A 24,249-nucleotide genomic window follows, 5' to 3' on the forward strand; every position below is an offset into this window, starting at 1 on the left:
GATTAAGGTATTGTGAGTTGAAGAATAGTGATAATTATAGTTTTCCTTATTTATGATAAAAGATAAAATAGATATAAATGTTGTAATTGTAATTCTTGCTTGATACCTGTTTTGTTATATGTAATTTTACTAAGTTAAAATTAAAACCTTTCTTTTTATTTAAACAGAAAAGGGGAAATTGTGTGGGAGGTTCTTCTGTCTATGTGTTGATTTTATTGGTTAATGAATAAAGAATCTGCCTTGGCCTGTAATAGGGTAGAGTAGAGCTAGGCGGGGAAACCTAACCTGAATGCTGGGAGAAAGAATGCAGAGTCAAGGCTACGCCATGTAGCTGCCAGAGGGAAAAGACACGAGCTGCCAGCTGGAACCATACCGGTAGGCCACAATCCTCATGGTTAAATATAAAATAATGTAAATGAGTTAATTCTAGATGTAAGAGCTAGCTAGCAATACGCTTAAGTGATTGGTCAAGCAGTTTTGCAAATAATAGAGTTTCTGTGTGGTTATTTGGGGGCTGAGCAGCTGGGAATGAACAAGCCGCTGCCAACAACACCTCTTCTGTAATATATTAAATCAGACACTTCCTTCTATTTCAATGATTACAATTTCTAAATAATTCATAGTCTAAACATATTTATTTGTAGACTTAACTTTTACCTATTTCTGTTGGCCATGGTCCAGGACAAGCTAGAAATAGCCAAACCTGAGTTTTAAGATTGAGATTGGCTAGTGGAATACGAAAGATTACAAGACAAGATCAAAACTGGCTTTCTGCAGTGGTTACTTTGGAGCCTGAGCTATCCCAAATACTTGTTGGAAGTCATTGCTGGTCAGATTCTCCCCCATGGTTTAGCAGCTTATCTCAATAAGCTGGGCAAAAAGGAGCTCCCTCCCTGCAGAAGAACTTCCTGCCTCTACCTGCTCTTATCCTTATCTTGAGAATGTCCCTGGGCCAGGAGGGCTGACCTTATTTAAAAGCTGTCTCTAAATCAGAGGCCCCATTCAGCTTTAGTTTAGACTAAACTTTAGTTTAGTGATAGGGCCGTGCCACATAATGCAAATTTTCACCGAAATCTTGTCTCCTGGAGGGCTGCCTTTTGTGCTCCTGGGCCGCCAAGGCTCTCTTGTTGTCTCATCTGCCTCTTTCCCCTCTCGACCTGGTGGCCAACAGGCTGAAAGGGAAGGAAGACCCCTACAAACACCAGTACACAGAATTAAGTATTGGTGTATTGCCCCTTTTGAGCGAGCTGTAGAGGCTTCCCCAGAGGGGCTCTGGGCCACAAAACCCACACTGTCACAAAGTTGTTACTGAGCTTATGTTCAGTCAGGTTCCCGAATCCCCACATCTAGGCTAACTTTTACATTTTAACTTAAGCTTCTGTTCAGAAATGCTCGCACACTGGGTTGTGCGTGGTCAGTCAGGAAAGCAGAAAACCAAGCAAGGAGCAGGACAGACGTGCCTTCTGGGCGGAGGTGGCCTTGACTGGCCTGGTTGGAAGTCACTGGGTCGGAGTAAAGGTCCAAAGGTCCCGGAGCTGGACGAGCCCTTGGCATATTGTGCTTCTTCCCCGCTTTCCCCCCTTAACCCCGCTCTGTGGGTGCCTAGCACAAAGCAGAGCCTGGAGCGAGCAGGGAAGGCCACTGTATTCGATGATTGTCCAGAAAACAGTGTGTTCACAGTCTGAGTGAAGGATGTTGACTTTTCAGACGGAGAAGGGCTTGAAAAAAAAAAAAGCAGAACAGAAAGTCCAAGTGGATTGGTAATTTCAAAATTATTTTCCTTGTAAGGAAAGTATAGGAGCCAGGACAATGGGCAAATACGGGGTTAATTAGCACCATGTTACTTTATTTTATGTAGATTAAGCGGAAGAGAGCCTCATTGTCTTGGCAATTAAAACTTGCCTGTTTGGAAAATTTGGCTGTTAGCTTGCTAATTTTTCGATACTAAAAATCTTTTAAAAAATTATGTTGAACCCAGGATCTCACTCACTCCAGGCCTTTCACCACTGAGATGCATTCCCCCCAGCCACCTTCCTTCTTGAGTCCTGCATACTCTCTGAGCTGCTCTGCTAGGGTTTCAGTGCAGGTGAAAATTCAAGGGTCAAACGAGATAAGGACGTTTGGACAGAGCAGAGGGAACAAAGTGCTGGCTGAGCTAGGCTCTCTGCTGCCAGCGAAGGGACGTGAACTTTGGCATTGATTCCTCTTGCTCTGCTGGAGCAAGGAAGCCCCATTGCCAGATCTCAGCACTAAAGCTGTTGACTAGGCACCTACCCCAGAATCTTCACCCCTTTTCCCCAAACGCAGCTGCCTAAAACTGAGCCCGTGTTCTCGTTCGGGAGTGGTTCTTCCCATTACTTGCTTCGATGAAGGGACCACCATAGCATAGCTTGTCAAGGCAGGGTATGTTTTTCAGTTGCTTTCCTCTCACATCCAACTGCCCCTAAAGACCTATTCACTCTGTTCAAAATGCAGCCACCATTTTCCTCTTCAGCGTTTCCTCTTCTGCCCTCTTTTATCTCTTCCCTGGACCTTTATATGTTCTTGTCCACCTTTACTCAAGCCTCCTTAGAAGGACCAAGTGACCTTTCTATAAATAAATATATTCTAACCTCCGTCTGGAGGAACCCTGTTCAGGACCATTTTCTGCAGGAAATGCACACAGTGAAATCTGATCTCACCGGCTCTGTTTAGTTTGGTGGCTCCTTTCTCTTCCTGCCCCAGCCTAGCTAGTATCTCCTCTCCCTGCATTCCCCTCTCCACCCCAGGTTAAGTACTTCTGTTTTGTTTCCTTGGGAAGGCTTTTCTTTTTCCTTTTTCCCTCCGTGGGTGCATAGTGGTCCTTTATTTTGACACCATCTGTCGGCACATGTCCACTCTTTTCTCCCAAGTCCTGTCAGGTTGCAGGTGTTCAAAGTTAACCAGCACACTATCAATGACATTGGCTTTTTTTTTTTTTTTTTTTTTTTTTTTTTTTTTTTTTTTGCCGAGGTGTAAGTTTGTTTCTAAAATCTAGCTGCTCAATATTTGTTGAATAAATAAATAAATTAAAAAAAACACTGTATGGGTGTTCCCAACATGTAAATCCTAAACTCATTTAGCTGCAATTCATGTTGTTGTTTTTTTTTTTTGGGGGGGGGGTCCCCGCTGGGTTTGGGGAGGGTAGTCGTGGGGGTGCAGGATTCTGCGTTTTGACAGTTTTAGAATGATTTTCATATAGTAGATCCAGGGGGTACACTCTGAGAAGTCTTGATCAGTGCTGTGAAGGATAACTGTATTTTTTAAAGGCTATGCCAAAAAGCCTCCCGAAAACGGAAGTAAGTACTATTTATCTAGGTCAGTGGCTGAACTCAGAACATGTTGTTGAGAGAATGACGAACTCTACGGAGATATATGCAAGAAGAGAACGGAATCAGCCATTTCGCCGCATAGATCTTGGCGGCGCTCTCTTCTAAAAGAATTTCCAAGCCAATGGAAATTTGGACGAATTTTCTAAGAGGAATCGTAGTGGACTACATTTCCCATGATGCCAAGCCGGCCCCACGCAGGCCCACTTGGAAGCAGGCGTCTGTTTCCTGAAACCCGCGGGTCACTTGCTGGTGTCCCGCCCCTCCTCTCCCTTCCCGCTGTCTTAATCACGCCGAGCGTACCCGGGTGCACTGCCAGTGTGTGCTTGGTGCCGGCTAGACTCATGGCTCTGCCGCTGAGGTTCGACGGGCGTGTGGTCCTGGTCACCGGCGCCGGGGGAGGTGAGCCTCGCGCCGGGCCCACTGTCCCGATGGCAGGACTGCAGCGTGCAGCTGCGGGATGCGGAGCTGGTGGTGGATCGGGAGGGACCCGGGTGGGCCGAGCACGTAGGGGCACCGGGCACACCGGGACATTGACCATGCAGGCAGGTGCTCCGGAGTCCCCAGCCGGGATGGAGCGTCCCAGGCCCATGGCTTTCCCAGGGGAGATGTCAGCAGGGTAGCCGGGTGCACAACTGAGTAAAAGTTCGTCCTCTCTCGTGCGTGGGCATGGACTGTTGAGTTCTGCTGCCTTTGGACGCTTAGGCCTCTGTCAAGTCACACATGGGCTTAAAAAGACTTTTTGGGCCTGGCCTTCCTCCCAAGGGACTGAGATGCCAGCCCCTTGACTTTGAATGGTCGGTCGTTTAGCGTTTGTTTTCCTCTGTCTTGTGATTCAGTTTCTTGAGAGGGCCACATACCAAAGTTCACCTGAATTGTGGCAAAGGTCGCAAACTCCAGTGTGTGAAAGGGTGAGGGATGATACAGGGATAATGGGAGAGGAGAGGAGAACTTGAGAGCAAAGGCATTTCTGACGTGAGTCAGGTGGTGGAAAAGCTGCCAGTCTTGTATTTGAATTGTAATTGAAGCAATGCTAAGGACAGGAAAGTAAACAACTCCACGTAGATAGATGTTTTGCAGTGAAATTTCTCCATTAGTTTCACACCAGTGAGTGGTCTCTAACCTCCATGTGTGGGGCATCGACTTAAACCTTTGATCTCTCACCCTTATAGGTAAAGGGGCTCTTTTGCACCAGTTGTTATTAAAGAGGTGGGGGTCTCATCTAGCCCAAGCTGGCTTTAAACTCCTCAGCTTCCTCCCTGCATCTCCCAGGGGCTGTCATTACCCATGTCTGCCACCAACACTGGGAAAAGTCTGATTAATTTATCCATTTTGGTTCATTTGTATATGTATTTATCAGTTTACTCCGAATATAAATTTCCTGCTAAGCTTCTCCACTTAGCAACTAAAGTTAAAAAAAAAAAAAAAAAAAGACGTGTAAGCCAGTGCTTACACGTGCTTAGTTCTGCTTGTTCTCGTCTCTGCTTGCCAGTCTCACATATTTAGAGTTAACATGATTTGAAGCTGGCAGTTGGATATTCAAGGTTCAGCACAGGTTATAGAAATCACTAGATGTTTTAGAACAGTCAAGAATGCAGCAGAAGCATTTGCGTTTGAAGTGGGGTTTTGGAAGTCATCTTTTTGATCTGTCACTGAATTTCTGTCGTAGTTTAAGTAGCCTAGGACATCAGGGACCTGAAGTATGGAAGCTGCCGCCCAAGGATTAGGAGACCAGATCAAGAAGTTACCTCTTCAGGCATGGTTTTTTTTTTTAAAATACAAGGATGTTTCAGGAGAAGCAGCTTCTTAAGCAGCACGTGCTGAAGCACTGGTAATGTGGTATCTGTCATTTCTACCTTTGTTTCTCTCTCTCTCTCTCTCTCTCTCTCTCTCTCCTCTCTCATCTCTCCTCTCTCCCTCCTCCCTCTCGTCCCTCCCTCCCTCCCCCATCCCTCTCATCCCTCCCTCCCTCCCTCTCTCCCTCCCTCCCTCCCCCTCCGCTCCCTCTCGTCCCTCCCTCCCCCACCCTCTCTCTCCTCAATCTCTCCCACTCCCTCCCTCCCTCCCTCCCTCCCTCCCCCACCTCCACTCTCTCTCTCCCCCTCCCTCCCTCCCTCCCTCACCTTCCTATCCTCTCTCCAAACCCCATCCCCCGCTCCCCCCGCTCCCGTCCCTCCCCCCCGCTCTCTCGTCTCTCTCCTCTCTCTCTCTCTCTCATCCTCTCTCTCTCTATCCTCCATCCTCGCATGCTCTCCCCCCCCCTCGCCCTCCCTCTCCCTCCCTCCCTCCCATCCCTCTCTCTTTCCCTCCCAGTCCCTCTCTCTTTCCTTCCCTCCACATCCCTCCCAATCAGCCCCTCTCTTGTCTTCCCTCCCTCCCTCTCTCTTATCCCTCCCTCCCTCCCCCCACCCTCTCCTCTCTCGTCCCCCCCCTCCCTCCCTCCCCCCCTCCCTCCCCTCCCCCCCCCCCCCCCCCCCCTCTCTTGACAGGTTTTATCTGTGTAGCTTTGGAACCTGTCCTGGAACGCACTCTGTAGACCAGGCTGGCCTTGAACGCACAGCCTCCCAGAGTGTGCCACCACCGCCCGACTGTCACTTCTACTTTTAAAATTTCATGAAAATCCACCTAGTGATGGTCTCTAGTTCACACCTGGCATCAAGCAACCTGGGAGGATGCTAGAGAATGCTAGGGAAAATAGGCCAGCAGATGCGGCTCTAACTTTTCTACCTTTTGCAGTCAGAAGGAGGATTGAGAGGTCTTTGAGAGTAACAGTAAAGATGCCATCTGCTATCGTAACCCATTGCTGACTTGTTATTTTAAAATGGAGATCAAGTTTCATGGACTAAAATAATTATGCTAATGTTTTGCAACCTTTTTTCTCTTTGTTTTGTTTCTGATTAGGACTGGGCCGAGCTTATGCCCTGGCTTTTGCAGAAAGAGGAGCATTTGTGGTTGGTAAGTTGTCTTTTAAATTAGTAGCTGCTAGCAAAAACACAGTTTTCACAGGTGCCTTTTGTCCTCCTAGTGCATAATTAATTATGGTATAACTTCATAGTTTTTACTTCTGTCAGAGAATTTTTTAGTTTAAGGCTAATTTTTTTTTTCTTTTTAAAGGTTGCTCATTTATTTATTTTTATTTATTTTAAGCCCTGGCTTACTGAGATTACAGATTTCTACCGTCATACCTGGCTTAACTGACTTTCTAAAGTAAAGTACTTTGGTAGACTTTCTCATTTAATAGAATTGATAAAGAGGTATAAGCATTGACTCTTGGCTTTAGTCTTATGGGCTGCAACTTTTTAAAAAAATATTCATTTTTATTTTATGTGCATTGGTGTTTTGCCTGTATGTTTGTCTGTGATAGTGTCAGTTCTTAGAGTTATAGACAGTTGTTAGCTGCCATGTGGGTGCTGAGAATTGAACCTGGGTCCTCTGGAAGAGCAGTTGGTTCTCTTAACCACTGAGCCATCCCAATGACTGTTACTTTTTGAGGTAGAAGCTTATCTCTTGACAAGAGATTAAAGGAGAAACCCTTGGTAAAATTAAGAAATAAACAAGCAAACAATCTGCCTCAAACCCCCAGAACAACAAACCAAACACACAGAATTGCACAGCCATCACCTACCCCCACATCACAAATCTTATTTCATAAATAATTTCAGAGCAGGCAGACTTGGGTTCCACAGTCAGGCTCTTTCTCAGAGTATTAGGAAATAAACTGCAGTGATGTAAGCATGGGTGTCAGTTCTTGCTTTCCTATAACCTTTGAATATGTTAAGTTCAGACGATGAGTATTGGATTTCAAAAAAGAGATCAGATATACAAGGACAATATGTCTGTTTGTTCTCTTATTGCCTATGGGTGGTTATTGTGCTATTGCGATAAGTCCTAGCTGAAAGTTCAAGGAAGCAGAATTAAAATATTTGTTAAATGTGGCAGAAAGATGGTTTTAGTTAGGTGTTAATTGGCAGGATTCAGTCTTTTTAAAGTGACAGACAGACACACACACGCAGGATTCAGTTTTTGTGCAACTACAGACAGACAGACAGACAGACACACACACTACACATAAGTTTTGAGACAATCCTTTGTAGCCAAGTCTGTCCTGGAATTTGTTACTAACTCTGACTGATATTCAACTTGCAGTCTTTCTGCCTCAACTTCCCAAATGCTGGGATTGCACGTGTGCACCACCACACCAAGCTCGATACAGTGTCCCTTTCTGGTGGCCACTCACCTTTTCTCATCTGTGATTTTCCTGGAAACTTCATGAGCTACCAAGGCATTTTGTTCCTCCCTAATCAGCACCGTGTTGCACTGTACACTGATAACTTTTTGGTTCATTGTTAGGATTCAGGTTATCTTGTTCTTGGAAGACTTGTCATATATCCTGTCATTGGCTCAGAGGATAGTAAGAAGTGTAAGACCTCAAGAACCAAAGTAGCTTGTCTCCCATCTAAATTACCTTATGCTAGATTATAATGAGTTCACAGTTTTACATTGGAGTGGCTTGTTGGGATAGCCGGATACTCCATCCTTCTATGACCATTCAATTGTTCCTGTACTGTGATCCCAGATGATAGATCAGCTCTTACTCAGAGGAGACATAAGGATGTGTGCCAGATAGTTTTATACTTGTCAGAAGCTAAAGTCATCTTACAGGAGGGAACCTCAATTAAGAAAATGTCTCCACAGACCTGGCTATAGGGCATTTTCTAGTGCTCAGGAGGTAGAGACAGGTGGATCTCTGTGAGTTTGAGGCCAGTCTGGTCTACAGAGTGAGTTCTAGGACAGGCTCCAAAGCTACAGAGAAACCCTGTACTACAGAGAAAACAAAACAAAACAAAAAACAAGCAAACTGAGCAAGCCATGATGAGGATCAAACCAGTAAGCAGCACTCCTCCATGGCCTCTGCCTCAGCGCCTGCCTCTGGGTTCCCTCCAGGTTGTTTGAGTCTCTGCGCTGACTTCTTTGATGATGAACCTTGTTGTGAAAGTAAGCTAAATAAACCCTTCCCCCCCTTCTTGCTTTTGGTCACGGTGTTTCCAAAACATCACAGCAGTAGAAACCCTAAGACATGCGGGAGCTATGTGGTGGTTGGCTCCAGAAACCCCACCTTAGAAGTGCTGTGGTACTTCCACTCTTACTTGTGACCAAACCCTTGAGCTGTGCCTGAAGCTGAGGGCATCATTTAAGATATGTTCTAATTTCATGACAATACAAATGCTATACTTTATATTCCACAATATAAAGTATTGTAGAATATTTAAATTTGGGCATGAGATTTTCTTCTGTTTTAACTAAGATATAAGGTTTATTCTAAACCTTGTATCAAGCCCATGTTACCTGTAATTCAGTGCATGGGATTGCCACTCTAACAGCCCAAATTTGGTTTTGTATAAGCGGCACATTTTAGTAAAACTTTGCGCACGTCCAAGGCAGGTGCAGGGAACTGAGCAGGAGATAGCTGCACCCAGTTTAACTGGAGAGCATGAACATAAAAGACAGAGTTAGGGCTTCTAGCAGGAACTGCAGTTGACAAGTCAGAAAGTTTTGTTCTCTTGAACTGAAGAAGTAGCATCTTAGACAAGTCAAGCTGCACTCCTATGAACTAAGATGGGCACGACTTCTTTCTGTGCTGTACTTACACAACCATGGGTAAACCACATCTTAAATCCCTGTGGGCTACAGTCGGAGTGTTCCCACCCTTGTGCAATCCCGACAGTTGGAAAATCAGTCCATGAGGCGAATCCATTGATTGACCTTCAAACCAGGTGAAATCTTCATCTACTGCTTAGTTATACGATCCCTTTGTACCTACTTCCCCAGTCTGTAGTATTAACTGAGTAACTTGTATGAAAAATTTAAGGCCTTCGTAGAAGATATAGGAACACTGAGTTACACCTCAGTGTCAAGTACACATTGTGTGTCTGAGCTATACTGAATTCATAAGTCAACATGAAATCTTGTAAAAGAATTAATTTTAAAAAGTTAAAGTGTGTGTGTGTGTGTGTGTGTGTGTGTGTGTGTTCTGTGGTGCATGTGTGGGAGTCAGAGGACAACTTTCAGGAATTGGTTCTCTCCTTCCCCATGCTGGTAGATCTAATGGATTAAACTCAGGCTGTCAGGCATGGCACCACGCAAGCTTGTCACCGGCTTGAGCTGAGATCTTGCTTCCTTGGTGGTATTGGGAGGTCTTGTCTTCCTCCAGCCTCTACCACCACAGCAGCGGTCTTGGTTCTTGTGTTGAGAGTTCGGAGAGCGGTGGGTAAGGCAAGCATCCAGAGTGTTTCTTTCCTAACAGTGAGAAAGTAAAATCGAACTCTTTTGAAAAATCATTTATCAAATGTGTTATGGGTGTTTTGTCTGCTTATGTTTTATTCACCATGTGTGTACCTTATCCTCAGGGACTGCAGCTGCAGAGGGTTCTGGAACTGACATGTGTGTGGGTGCTGGGAACCAAACTTGGGTCCTCTGGAAGAACAGGCAGTGTGGTCTTGATCATCCAGCGATCTCCTCTGCTCTGAAATTATACTCTTGAGGTTGGAGTGGACTGAGTGTGGCGATGTTACTGCTTCTTCATGGGGTCTGAACATATACATACTAGTCTTCCATTCTTTCCCTTGGCTCAGTAGGGGTTGGTCCAATTCCTGGAATTGGGCAGGGGTTTTTGGAAGACCCATCTACTCACGATTTATTCTTGTTGTTAGAGGTGTGAGGTATAAGGACATGTATGAGGGTTTAATTACCCAAAGTTTATCTCAGAATGGCAAAGGTAGTGCACATGCCTGTGGGCGCCAGTGGGTACTAGTTGAGACCATTGATGTTTTCTCAGAGCTGGTGGGCAACCTTGGCAGCTGGAGGCCCAATAGACAGTCTATTTCTCTTTACTTTTTCTTTTCCATACCATTAGCCCACAAATTCTACATATGTACCCTAACATGAGGAGGCAGCCCAGTGCCCTATTTAAAACACATGTCTCCTCAAGATACCTAGAAGAAAATGCCTGCTGTAGGCGTCAGCATTCTTTGTGCGTGTGAACACAGTGCTTTGTTTGCTAACCAAGAATGCAAGTGAAACTTAAGAGAACCTGAGAGACTGAAGAAGCCCTTGTGGATCCAGTGTATAACAAACGAACAGCGTTTGCTGACTTCTCCCTAGATGTTCCCATGAGCGTCACCAACCCAGTTATGTGAGAAAACCTCTGAGTCACCTCACAATGCCTCTCTCCAGTTCAAGGAAATCTTAACGAAATTAGTAGACTTAGTGTCAGTTGGAGCCATTTATTTATCCTACAGGTATTTTTTTTTTTTTTTTTTTTTTTTTTTGGTGCCTGTTATAAAGACAGCACCATCTGCTCAATAGAGCATCATAGTGGGAGCTGTGTAGAATTTAGGATTTTAGGGTCCCTACTTGGTCTTTTTTCATTATTAAAAGCTTGCTGTGTAGCTCAGGTTGGCCTTAAACTTGTCAACCTCCTGCCTTAGCCTCATTCCTGTTGGGAGTGTAGTCATGTACCCTGATGCATGGTGGTCCCCTTTAGGAAGCTTAGGCTGAAGTAAGAAGGCAGAAGAAGAATACACGATAATATTATATGTGAAAAGATTATAGATAATGCTAGGAGAGAAGAAAATCGGGATAGAAAATGTTAAAAGAGGATTTTGAGGCGAGACCTCCCAGGAGTGGATTGTGAAGGACCGACCTGGGATTCAAGAGTTTCTGCCAGAGGTGCTGGCTGGTGCGGAGGCCCTGGGATGGGGGCAGGTTTGGTGTGTTTTAAAGTTAGCAAGGGGGTCAGTGTGGCTGGACTTGGTAGGGCCACTGAAGGGAGTAAAAGCCAGAGACGAGAGCATAGAGTTAGCGTGAGGCTGGACACACAGAGCTGTTGGCTTCTGACCTGATTCCAATGGTGAAGGGTTGCAGAGTGGGCGTGGAGGAGCAGCACGAGTGACCTGGTTAGGGGATTAGTGCTTTGTTCTGGGTGCTCATCTTGGCCCAGATGCCACAGAGCAAGAGTGGAAAGGAAGTGGAGGGGCATGATGACTGGGCACATGGGTTGGTTGTTTTTGCATATACTTTGTAATTTTTTTTAAATGAAAATAAACAAGTATAAGCAAGGAGACTAGCCAGAACCTATTACAGTAATCCACTGCAAAGGATTTGGGTGTTCCCCAAGGCTTCATGGTGGTAAAATTTAGTCCCAATTGTGTGTGTGTGTGTGTGTGTGTATTAAGATGGTGAGGGCTGGTCTCACAGTGGTGTTTTGAGGTTTAGATTAGGTTCCAGTGGACCTTCTGTGCATGCACTGCCTCCATGAAATCTGTTGACTTTGTGGAGAAAGAGAAGAGCCAGGGAGCGGGAGACATGTGGTGTTAACTCTGTTGCGTGTCGTCCCTGACACCCCCCCCCCCCCCCACACACACACATACAGGTCAGCCTCAGGAACCACTCATCAGGAGCTGGTTCTTATGGGCTTGGAGAACACTTGGTTAGGCTAGCTAGCGAGCTCAGGTGCCCTCCCGGCTCTGCTTCCCCAGCCCTGGGACTGAGTGCACCACCATCCGCAGTTGTGGTTTCTGGGGATCAAACTCAGGGCTTCATGCTTGCAAGGCAAGTAATTTATTGACTGAGCTATATCCCAAGCTCTGTATCTCTTTCCCTACTTAGAGACAAGATCTCATGTAGCTCAGGCTGACCTTGAACCCCATAGGTTAACAAAGATCTTGAAATGATCTTCCTGCCTCCACCTCCCACGCGCTGAAATTACAAATGTGTGCCTTCTTGCCTGGTTTTTGTGGTACAGGTACTCTAGAACCCAGGGCTTTGTGCGTGCTAGCAAGCATTGTGCTAATCAAGCTATAGTCCCAGCCCCTAAACCTGTTGTTTCTATCTAAATAGCCTGCTTTAGGTAATTAATTTTAGTAATGAAAAGCATGCCATAAATCCATGCAGGAAGTGTTGAACTCTGGGTGTATTCTGAAGGTCGGTAGGATGGGGTTTGTTGAATGGTTATGTGTGCATTGTAAGGGGAAGGAAAGTTAAAGATAATTCTAGGCTTTTGAGTTGAGCATCTGAAAAATTAAATGTGTCCACTTCCTAAGTCAGGGGAGAATGGCGGAGGAGACATTTCTGTTAGATTTGCAGTAGGCAGTGGGAGCAGCATTCTGAGACAGAGGCCAGGGCTATGTTGAAAAACTTACTTCTTTTCTTTATTTTCCTCTTCTCTTTCTCACTGCCACATGTAGCCCAGGCTGGCCTGGAATTCCATCTTTGGTCAAGGATAGCCTTCAACTCTTTATCCTCTTGAGTGACCAGTCTCCATTACACATCCACTCTCAGTCTCTGACAGTTCAGTTCCTAAACAGCAAACAGAATGTTAGATTTAGTATTAAATCAGCTTGTGCTGCTCCTCTGCTCCGCCTCTGATATGTGATCTGAGCGTCCCCCCTTGCATAGGTAGTATTTAAAGCCAGGGCTGATTAGGCACTGGGTACAGATAAACAGGAAAAGAGATCCAAGGATCAGTCTTCATCTTTCTTTTCCAGTTTTCTTCTCCTTTAAGAAAATGCTGGCCTCCTTGGTGAGGCAGAGATAATCAATTACAGGCATTGCTAAAGCTTGACTAATGGTCTTGAAACTGAGTCCCAGCTGTGCCGAGGTGTGGCTCTTTGATGAGGATTAAGTCAGGAAGGATGTGTCCTCGCTAATGAGAGGACATCTAAAGGGACTAGGGTTTCAGAAGCTCTCCCTCGGGCTTACAGTCCTCTTGTTGTAGGCCTCAGGCCTCAGGCTTCTTCCCATCTGGCCCCATTAAGGAAATAGAGAACTGTAGGGGGCAGAAAGGCCTCGTGCACACAGGTAAGTGCCAGAGGAGCCAGGGAAGTTACATTCACAGTTTGCTTCTCTGGTGGGATGGGGTGCGGAGCTGCTCCCCGGAATCCAGGGGGGGTGCAGTTTTACCACCTGGTGTTCATTTGCTGCCTGATGAGACAGGGTCTACCCGGACCTCCCGGGATTTATGGTTTTACTTAATCCCAGGCCCTTTCTCCCTAAATCTTGAGCATTGCCTTTAGGCCCTAAACTCCATCTTTATGAGAGATGTCATTTGTACTTTACTATAGCCTAAGTGTTATCTTAGGGCCAGGCCAATCATGACTCCCACAGGCATTGTGTTTACCTCAGTCGTTCTCCTAGACCCTTACCTTGAGCATTGTCAAGATAGGTTCAACAGGAACCTATCTTACTGATGAAGCCACATGTATTTTGCAATGAGCCTCAATGCACGTTTGCTGTACCCACGGGGATGAACTAATTGTTATCCGAATACCTTTTCTCCAAAATTGTATGGCCAAAGGAAAATGATCTGGACCAGACTCTCGGAAGTCCTGGTCCAGCTCTAGTTACAATAAAATCCAGTTGAGTTCATTCTTACCTCCCTCTCATGGTTTTTCCCTGCCTGCTGTAAAGTCTGCAGGGAACCCCACAGAGAACAGTTCTTGTATAAGTTTGAGGCTTGGCCATTCTAATCCACTAGAACTTCTGGGGGTGGGGGAAATCCTATTTAGTAGCTACCTAGTGTGTAGTGTTTGTTCTGAGTAGCACAAATAACAAGGGTCAAGTCATATAGCTAGTTCAGGATTTTGCTTTCTGAGTGGCTCTTCACTTCTGAGCTCTTCACGGGTTCAGATACATTTGTAGCCATTCAAGAAAAGATTCCTCTTGAGCCAAGACACAGGACTGCCGGTCTTTCTATCAGACTTTGGAAACAATATGATAGCCAGCCTCGTATTTCCCTCAGTTCCGTGGCAGCTATGTAGCTTAAGATGAAACGCAGCAAGGTCCTCAGCAACCACTAGATATGCCTCCTTGTAGAAACTTTTTCTAGAATGTAAAAAAAAAAAACCACACACACATGCACACACATACACACACATATACACACACATGTATAACATACACAACACATATATAATACCTTGTTAATTTTTCTTTTCTCTCTTTTGAAACAGGTATTGTTGTCAGGTAACTTAGTCTACCCCTGAACCCCTAATCGTCTTGCCTCCACTCTTAAGTGCTGGGGTTACATTTACATTTTAAAAAATACTTTTGGAGGCCAGTGGGATTGCTCAGCAGGTTATGACCCTGGCAGAGAAGCCCGGTGACTGAGTCCCCCTCCACCCCAGGACCTATGTGGTGGAAGGAAAGAACTTCCCTTTCAGCCTTCATATGAGTTCCATGGCACCTGTGTGGTCCCCAAATGTATACGTGTAGAAATTCTATTTTGGTAGTTATCAGGACATAAATATAAACTGGTTAAAAAAATCCAATGGGACCAAGCTGTTGTAAAGTTAATGAAATGCCTCTTTTGGGATGTGGGAGATGCTAGGGATTATATTTGAGGCTTTGGGCCTACTGCATGCACATGTTCTGTTTCCTTCTGACCTCCATCCCCAGTGGAATGAAATGACCTTTCTCCTCGTGCTGGAGATTGAGTGTGTGTATGTGATTATGTGAGTGTGTGTATGTGAGTATGTGTGTGTGTGTGTGTGATTGTGTGATAAAATGACCTTTCTCCTCGTGCTGGAGATTGAACTTAGAATTTATGCATGCTGGGGAAGTGCTTTTCCATTGAGACATATCCCCAGCCCCAAAGTAATTCTTTCTAAAACAAAATTTCAAATTATATTATTATTATTGGTGTATGTGTGTGCATGGAGGGTGTATGTGAGTATGTGTGTGTGTGATTGTGTGAGTGTGTGTATGTGAGTATGTGTGTGTGTGATGTGTGAGTGTGTGTATGTGAGTGTGTGTATGTGAGTGTGTGTATGTGATTATGTGAGTGTGTGTATGTGAGTATGTGTGTGTATGTGATTGTATGAGTGTGTGTATGTAAGTATGTGTGTGATTGTGTGAGTATGTCTATGTTAGGTGTGTTGTCCATGTGTATTTCAGAATTCCCTGGATTCGTGAATTTCCAATACAGCCATTATTTACTGAAACTCTTGAGAGTAGATTTTTACGAGCACCAAACTCCAACCCAACCCAACAGAACCAAACAGTCCTTAGTAGACTGCCCAGCGAGAAACCTTCCAGGGTGTGAGCTGATTTTTTTTTTGGTAGGATCTGCCTTTGCCCAGGCTAGTCCAGAATTGGCTGCGTAGTGAAGGATGACTAACACTGTTGGTCCTCTCTCCTGCTTCCCGTGTGCGAGAATTACAAGCACATGCCAGGACCCAGGCTCCTGAAAGGGATTTTTAAAGGGAGAACTGACAAATTATCACACTGTAGAAACTTGTGATAGATCCAGCTGAGAACGCTAGCCTTGGCTGACATGATCTACCTAGGCATGCCATTGACCTGAGGGCAGTGGCTGTTTTAGTCTTTCTTTGTGTCTTCCTCAAGTGACTGTGCTTGATTTTCTTAGTAGAAATGATTCTTCCTTTTAAGGCCAAGTGGCTTGGGTGTGACTGAGGAGCACAGTTCAGGTTCTAGACTAAAATTTGCTTACACTAGTCTGAGTTAAGGTGTAAACTGTGTTTTAATCCCTGAACACAGGAGTGGTTATTACAGCGAAGTCTTAAAGAACTGTGGGCCTTAAATGCCTCAGTGTATGACTGTTAAAGGATGGGGAACTACATAAATATAAACTGCTGGGTTTGTTACTATTGCATCTGCAACTTTGACCATGCATTGAAGTGGCAGCCTTGCTACATAGCATGGGTACCGACAATTCTCTTCATTTTGGTTACAAATAAACTTGTAAATTATTGCTTTCTCAGCCGTTCAGCACTTGAATAGGGTGTTTATAGGTTGCAGGATTGAGACCTAGTAATGGAGCGAATTTGATAGTTTAGTTTTCTAATGTGGCGATCTATTGAGTACTTTTAGTAAAGTGTCCTTTTTCTCTGCATTATCTAACCTTCAGTGTTTGTGTCTGATTGCATTTTCTAACTTCTCCACTTGGGGGCAGTGTTTCATTACACTGAAATGCTGTATTTGTCAATTTGGTCTTGGAAGTTTTTGTGCTATTTTATTTTATTTTTTAAAGAAGGAAGAAAGGGAAGGGGAAGTAATGTAATTATATTTTAATTAAAAATGTAAAGTTAATTTAAAAAGAGTCATCAAAACTCTTGCCTTTCTCTAAATTTTGATTGTTTTTAAGTAGTTGTTTTCTGTCATTTGAATAATTGCATGGAAATGAACAATTAATAGAATTCGGATTTTGAATAATCATCCCTCTTTCCATGTCTCGAGGGTAGTGTAAACTTGTTACAAATAATTATTTGTGTAAAGACCAATAATAATTTGTGTCTTTACAGAGAGTTTTTATTTTCAACAAGACTGGTAATATTACTAGATTAGGACAACATCCCTGCCTAAATTTGAAAAACTCATTTTTTTAAAAAAGAAAAAGAGAACTGAAAACATATTTATTGTGGCAGTTTTTAGTGTGCTAGGTGCTTGCTTTTTTCCTCTCTCCTTTTATCACCTCACTTCAGTTAAAAAAGATGTTTTCCTTCAGAAAAAACCCCTCATCAATACTGGAAAACATAATTGTCGTATGTAACCTCTCACCATTGTAATTAGTACTTTATTAGGTTATGCTGAGATCATGTGGCAGCCATAAAGAAATGACATTCACAATACAGTCTTCACCACAAACACTTTTCTTCCCCCAGCAAACATCGTATTTTTATTGATGATTTGGGAATTTCACATCATGCACCCTGATCACGCTCACTTCCCAGTCCTCCCAGGCCAGACCCTCCACCCCCTTGTGACCTCCTTTCCCAGAAGAAGAAGAGGAGGAGAAAAAGAAAAGTCCAGTTTGTATTGGCCCTATACCCAGTGGAGCATGGCCAGACTCCCAGTGGCCAGCCCCTTAAAGAAAACCAAGTCCTTCCCCACTGCCCCCTTCCGGGAGCCGTCTACTCCAAATGCTCCAAATATTTTTCTTAAATTCTGCTTTTCTTGGTTACTTGGCGTTGATCTGTATGTATCATTAGTGCTTGCATGTTATGTTTAATTCTGTGTAGTTGAGTTCATCATCTGTCCCTAGTACTCGGTTACTTTGGCCTGGATAGGTACTTATGCTAAACCTTCTGTTATTCACTTAACTTCCAGGAAGTCAGAAACTCCAAGGCTGAGCCCCATCTCCTGCCTTAGGTGTCCCGCTGTAGATTTTCTCTGAGGATAGTCAGTGTATCATTGAAGACAGTAGTTATATTTTTGAGTGTAAGGAGATTTTGTGTGTTAAGAAAGTTAAGTAAGGTAAGCAAGGCAAGGTAACCATTTACCCTGCATAATTGAAACTTTAGGCCGATTAAAATCCCCTATTAAAATCTCCCTGGAACCATCTGTGTAGTCTGAAGCTAGAAATCTGACTCTTCCAAAAGCCACCTGTGAGGGGAACTGTTAAGTGTTTGTCCTTTCCTGGCTGTCGGCCTTCACCCTCGTCATCCATTTCCTTGCTGTGGATGCTGGGTTATTTCCATACCTTAGCTGCCGTGAACACTACAGTGCTAGGGGCGTCTGGTGCTTTTTCATTTGATTTTACTTCTTTTGGCAAAGGGCTTTTAATTTTTTACTTTGTTAGCTCATTTTACTTGTACATATTCATATTGAGTGTGCTGTTTTCACATATGCATACAGCATGCAATCACATCTAGTCTCCGCTCTTTTTCTGTATTTGCTCCCCACCTCCCTTCTCTGTCCCTAACCATTAGGTCATGTTTAGGCCCACTTCTTTGTTCTAAAGCTTCCCGAAACCTCTGCATTGTTTTCTTTTATATTTACTCCTGAAGTGATTTTTTTCACACCCCTCCCTCACTCATCCTCCCTCTTTATGTTTTTTTTTTCAAAAGGGGTTGTCATATCCCTTTCCATTCCCAAAGAGGAAAAGCATAGTGAAAGTAAAGAATTCATGATCTGAACCCGGGTTTAAGTATTTGCTGTTCGTATCTGTGTTGGGAACTTTGTTTTCTTGGTGCTGGAGATGAATGTGGGACTTGCATACGTGAGGGGAGCACCGCGCAGCACAGCTGCGTCCCAGCCAAGAGGCCTCTTTTAATCACACACATTTACCTTGTAAGACTGGTGATAATGTAGCGGGCGGATGATTGAAGAGATGCACCAATAATTTGGATTTTATATCTGATGCATTTGGAAGGTGTGAGAAATGGACTGTTTGCTTGTTTTTGCATTGCAGTGAATGACTTAGGAGGAGACTTCAAGGGAGTCGGGAAAGGCTCCTCAGCCGCGGACAAAGTCGTGGAAGAAATCAGAAGGAGAGGTGGGAAGGCAGTGGCCAGTTACGGTATGTGACAGGCGTAGACTGTCCCAGCAACGGTATGTGACAAGCATGTACTGCCAGCTTTCCTTCTGCTGATGAAAATTGCTCACGCTAGTCATCTCTGAGACATAACTCACCATTACACTGTAACTATGAAATTAGAGTCTACCTATCTACCAAGCCCTTTGAGAACATACTTTACATCACATGTGAGAAATCTCTAAACTTTTACTGTAAGTAATTTCATCAATGGTTGTGATACTTAGATTGCTGTGTTCTTACTGGTTGGTTTAAAGATCTCGCATATTTCCACGGCATCATCTTTCATTCTTCCTAGCACTCTTTTAAAGGCTTCTCAGTCTTCTGTGCTAAGTGGTGGGCAGCCTTTGCTGGATCAGCTGCCACGATCTGTTGTGCTCAAGCCGTCGCTACCAAAAGTATCTTTAGCCTTGCAAAAACTCAGGTGTCAACTTAGATATAGTACAACATGAAAAAAACTGCAAATACAACTTTCTCATTTTGATTTGTTATTCTAGTGGTGCTGGAGAGGACTTTGTGGAACAGGTTTGCTTTTCAAACTTGTGGCTGCTGATTTCTCTGGAAGCAGCTTGACTTCAGTTTGACAGCTTACAGGGAAGGAAATAGGATTTGATCCTTATTATTTGAGGGAGTAATGAGATGCTAATGAGATGTTTCCTTTCTTCCCCCACATTGGTGATTTAGAGAAAAAATGTTCCAACTTTTTCCTTAAACTCTAAAGCCTTAAAAACGCACAAGGATAAGTGCTCGGGTTCTCCCTTTCATACCTCCCGTTTGTGTGGTCTGCGTCACTCAAGACAACAGTCCCTCCAGGTTCTCCAAGCACTAAGGCTTTCCAGGGAATGGGAAGCTCAGTAGCCATTGGAAGAACTGGGTGGCGAGGCTCAGGAAGCTGCCAGAGACTGCTGGAGCTGGTGCGGTCCTCGTAGGCTCGCTGGGGTGAGTCCTCCGTCTCACCTGGGAAGTCTGCCTTTGCAGCCATCTAGACAGTGACCAGTGGTGACCAGAAAATCTGAACCCCAAGAGTCCACAGCCTAAAACTTGTTGAGAGCTAACATGGTGTTAGATGTAGAACATCTCACACCTGTTCTCACCAGACAGTGTAGTCAGTTTTGAATAGGCCCAGTAGAAATTATATCTGAACTTACCTTCAGGTGTGAGTGTAAGGTGAATTCAGAGGACACATGAATAAATGTTTTGTGTACAGTTGGGTTATAACCCCAAGATAGATCATTATGTGTAGGCAAATCCTCCAAAATCTGAGAAAAAAAGTGCTTCTGGTTCCAATCATTTTGGAAAATGGCTACATATATAGCCATTTTACATATACATGTATAGTCATTTTACATATATTTATCAATTTATATGAACATATATATAGCTGTTTTGCACATACATATATATATCCACTTTACGTATACATATATAGCTACATATACACATATGCTTTTACAAATTAAATATGTGCCTCCATCTCTCTCAAATTTTCATTTGCTATTAAGGTGAAATGCCTGTATAGTTATGTAAAATTAAATATAAATTCAGTTAAACTAAGTATTTACCTATATGCTGGCCACACTTTTGAACACTATTGAACATACACTCAGTAGCCACATATGATTATTGTACAAGGGCATTTTCAACTTCATAGGAAGTTTAAAAATTTAATTAACATGTTATCACTCCATACTTCTCCCCTTTTCCATAAGCAGTCTTATTGGGCAGTATTGCTATAGTTCTTGCAAGCATCTTTTGTTCGTCCGGTCTACCCTGATTTTGCTGGTTAATGAACTGTCTGGCATAAACATTTCTTTGGTAATATTAGGCTCTGTGTTGACTGCTTTGTGCCTTTTTTGAGTTTAATTCTGTTTGGTGATAGTATCAGCCATGTGCCCTGAGCCACAGAAAGTGACTTGTGGGAAAACTATTGAAGTTTTGTCCTCATTGCTCTCCTCAGATTCGGTTGAAGAAGGAGAGAAGCTCGTGAAGACAGCACTGGATGCTTTCGGCAGAATAGGTGAGGTTTCCTGGCTTTTGTGGTTTCTGTAAGTTCCATTTCTGTTGTGGGGGTTAAAAACCGCCAGGAAAAACAACTTAGGGGAGAAAGGGATTTATTTTGACTTGTGGGCCTTGGCTACAGCCCATCATTGTGAGGAAGTCATGACAGGGCTTAAATACCAGGTGTGGCGGCAGTGGTTGGCAGCCGGGAAGCGAATGCGTGTGTGCTCCTTACTTGCTTGTGCTCAGCTCGATTTCCCATGCACAGTTCAGAAAACCCTGTCTAAGGAATGATGCCACCTGTAGTAGCCCAGGTCTTCACATATCAATTAGTTTAATTAGATAGTCTTCCACAGATTTGCCCGTAGGTGAACTCAATGTAGACAATCTTCCAGTGAGACTTTCTTCCTGGTGGTTTTAGGTTGGGTGAATTGACAATGGAAGTTAGCTGTTACATAGCCTTATAAAGCATTTTCTAGCTTCCTAATACAATATTTTTGAATTGGCATTTGTTTAACAAGCAAATCTCTCTTGCTAATTACATTTTTGGGTTTGTCTTATAATTCAAATATTTCATTTAACCTGTTTATTTCATGATAGGTGAGGTATATAATAATATACATATGTTTAGCTTTTTTATTTTTTGCACCTTAAATGATTAAAAAGTTTTATAAGCATAAAATCTTTGCCCTTTTTAATCATACTTCAATTAACTCTTAAATACTTTTCTGAGATAAATCAGTATTTTGGCAATAATGGACCTGGTGCATTCTTTTTAATAATTATGTTCGTAAGATTTGATATCATATAAATTTAGAAGAACTGTATATAAGTGTCTTAGGGTTTCTGTTACTGTGATGAACACCGTGAACATAAAGCAAGTTGGAGAGGAAAGGATTTATGTGGCTTATACTTCCATATCACCAGCCATCATCAAAGGAAGTCAGGACAGGAACTCAAACAGGTCAGGAACCTGGAGGCAGGAGCTGATGCAGCGGCCACGGAGGAGTATTACTTATTGACTTGCTCCCCATGGCTTGCTTAGCCTCGTTTCTTATAGAACCCAGCTGGGCCCAGGGATGGTACCACCTACAATGTTCCATCAATCACTAATTAAGGAAATGCCCCACAGGCTTGCCTATAGCCAGATCTTGAGAGGCATTTTCTTTTTCTTTCTTTCTTTCTTTCTTTCTTTCTTTCTTTCTTTCTTTCTTTCTTTCTTTCTTTCTTTCTTTCTCTTCCCTCCCTCCCTCCCTCCTTTCTTTTTGGTTTCTCAAGACAGGGTTTCTCTGTACCTTTGGAGCCTGTTCTGGAACTCACTCTTGTAGACCAGACTGGCCTCAAGCTCACAGAGATCTGTCTGTCTCTGCCTCCCGAGTGCTGGGATTAAAGGTGTGCGCCACCATCACCCATCTCGGGAGGCATTTTCTTAGTTGAGGATCCCCCCTCAGATTTAGTTCGTGTCAAGTTGACATAAAATTACCCAGCACAACCAGGCTCTTCATTTTAGAAGTGTACTCTCGGCCCTTCCTCTCACTGAAATGAATGGATCGCTAAAGGGAAAGGAAACAGTTTTCAGTCTGGACGGCACTTCTTTTTGTCACTTGAGTGTGCCCCTCCCTTGTTGAGTTTAACACACTTCTTGTTCTAGTTTGGTTAGGTCGAATCATAAGAGCCATGATCAGGTGCTATTTGACAGGGACAGAAACCACAGAGCGTGAAGGCAGAAGATGAGGACAGCCAAGAATTCCAGTGGCTGAAAGCTTTCCTTGCTTTGGATAGTGAACTTATGGAGACATCAAATAGAGCATTAGTTTCTGACTTCAGTGGTTTTCTTTTCTTTTTTTTCTCTTTTTTTTGGGGGAGTGGATTTTTTTTTTTTTTTTTTTTTTTTTTTGAGACAAGATCTCATGTAGTCCAGGCTATCCTCAGACTTGCTGTATAGCCGAAGCTGGCTTTCATCTCAAGAGCCTCTTGCCCTCACCTCTCAAGTGGTTGGATTGCAGGCCTGAATCCTGGTGCTTGCTTCAGTGACTTCCTGAACTTTTGATCTTTTCTCTGTTGAGGAGCAAGGAGAGAACTGTTGCCTTTCTGAGTGGGCTTGAAGTTAAGTGCAAGGTGGCGTATACTTGTTCTGAGTCCTCGGAACTCAAGAGGGTGGAGCTAGCCCTCTGAGTGAAAAGGATTTTGGTAGAAGAAAGGAAATTTAGATCTTTATGCCTGACAGGAAGGTACATGATGATTGTGTTCTTTGCAGTTAGTCGATTTTGCTATCACTATGAAATTTTGTTTTGGCAGCATTCTTGTTGTGTTTAGTTTTTCTTGCGGGGGGGTGGACTTTAAAAATCATTTTTTAAAATAAATGTGAGTTGTAAGCAGGTGCAAATTAATTTGATTGCTTTCGTTTATGTAACTTTGACCTTTCTTATTTGTAGATATTGTGGTCAACAATGCTGGGTGAGTTTTTAATCTTCATTTTACACACCATTGTATTCATAACTGTATATTTTCCCTTTTACTCTGACCATATGTATTATCAATATTTTAGAATCCTGAGGGACCGCTCCTTCTCCAGAATAAGTGATGAAGACTGGGGTAAGCTGTTTCTCATGCTTCTGTGGAATGTAACTATACATTTTCTTTTTAATATTTAATGTGTTTATATAGCTAAGGAAATACTTTCCATTTGCTGCTGTTAATATAAATGAATTTAGTCTATTGACAATGATTTTTATAGTTAGAAGTATCATATTTTTAAACATTTGTTAAAAAATTAGGTAAGTCATTTGCAGAAGTTATGGAAAACAGTTTTGTTTCTTGCGATGTTTTTCCTTTTCTTTCCCTAAGAGGTTGTCAACTTCTTTTTTTTTTTTTTTAGTATGTTTTTAAATAGATGTCCTCTTGCTCCCCCAGGAGTAGAACAGGATTTAGAAGAGCCCAGGGCACTACAAATTAAAATCAAAGGTGTTAGGAGGGTAGGACAAAACCTACACGCTTATCTGAAGTTTCTAATAAATAGGAAATATTTTTCATTTTCTTCCCCGTGTAGCCAGGGTTGAGTTGATACAAGGATGAAATCACATTTGTAGTTTATTTTTCATCAACCATCACAGGTAAACAAATCGGTGGTGAGACAGTGGCTGGCTTAGCACCTATTCAGTCCCCCAACCCGTCACCCCCTTTTCTAGTCTTGGTTTTGCATTTACCTTCCCTTTCATTTATATTTGTATGAAAACATTTTTTTTTTTTTTTTTTTTGGTTCCAGAATGAACCCAAATAGGTAAGAATGGTCAAAAACGAGACAACACTCAATCTAGAGTTGTTTCTCTGAAGTGTTCCCAAGTGGTTGATTCACTGGATTGAAGTCGTTGAAAGTAGACCCCTCTAACTCATTTGAAAATCATGGCAAAAATAGAGATAACAGTGGGTAGTTTATAAATATTCCCCGATGATGAGTAGTGTGGTCTAACTATGTTTTGTTATTTTGCGTACAAATTATATATGTAAAATTCATGGATATTATTTATTTAGATATTTGCTTTTAATGCAAGTATACTATTAGTTCATGTGAAT

General features: G+C 43.1%; 1 protein-coding gene across 2 annotated transcripts in view; it reads left to right on the forward strand.

Annotated features, from left to right (window-relative positions):
* Window positions 1–322: 322 nt before the first annotated feature.
* Window positions 323–24,249, forward strand: part of Hsd17b4 (hydroxysteroid 17-beta dehydrogenase 4) — a 70,260-nt gene continuing 46,333 nt past the window's right edge. The window contains exons 1-6 of one of the 2 annotated variants that reach the window (XM_038332213.2): window positions 323–375; window positions 6,249–6,302; window positions 18,556–18,663; window positions 20,636–20,695; window positions 23,112–23,133; window positions 23,225–23,271. Coding sequence is in view for 1 of the 2 variants with exons in the window: in XM_038332212.1 (XP_038188140.1) it covers window positions 3,692–3,749; window positions 6,249–6,302; window positions 18,556–18,663; window positions 20,636–20,695; window positions 23,112–23,133; window positions 23,225–23,271 (349 nt within the window). In the remaining variant the exon portion in view is untranslated. Of the gene's footprint in view, window positions 376–3,597; window positions 3,750–6,248; window positions 6,303–18,555; window positions 18,664–20,635; window positions 20,696–23,111; window positions 23,134–23,224; window positions 23,272–24,249 lie in introns of those variants that run through there. The other variant, XM_038332212.1, reaches the window with a different exon arrangement.

The sequence above is a fragment of the Arvicola amphibius genome, chromosome 5 (genome assembly GCF_903992535.2).
Source record: "Arvicola amphibius chromosome 5, mArvAmp1.2, whole genome shotgun sequence".
NCBI lineage: Eukaryota > Metazoa > Chordata > Mammalia > Rodentia > Cricetidae > Arvicola > Arvicola amphibius.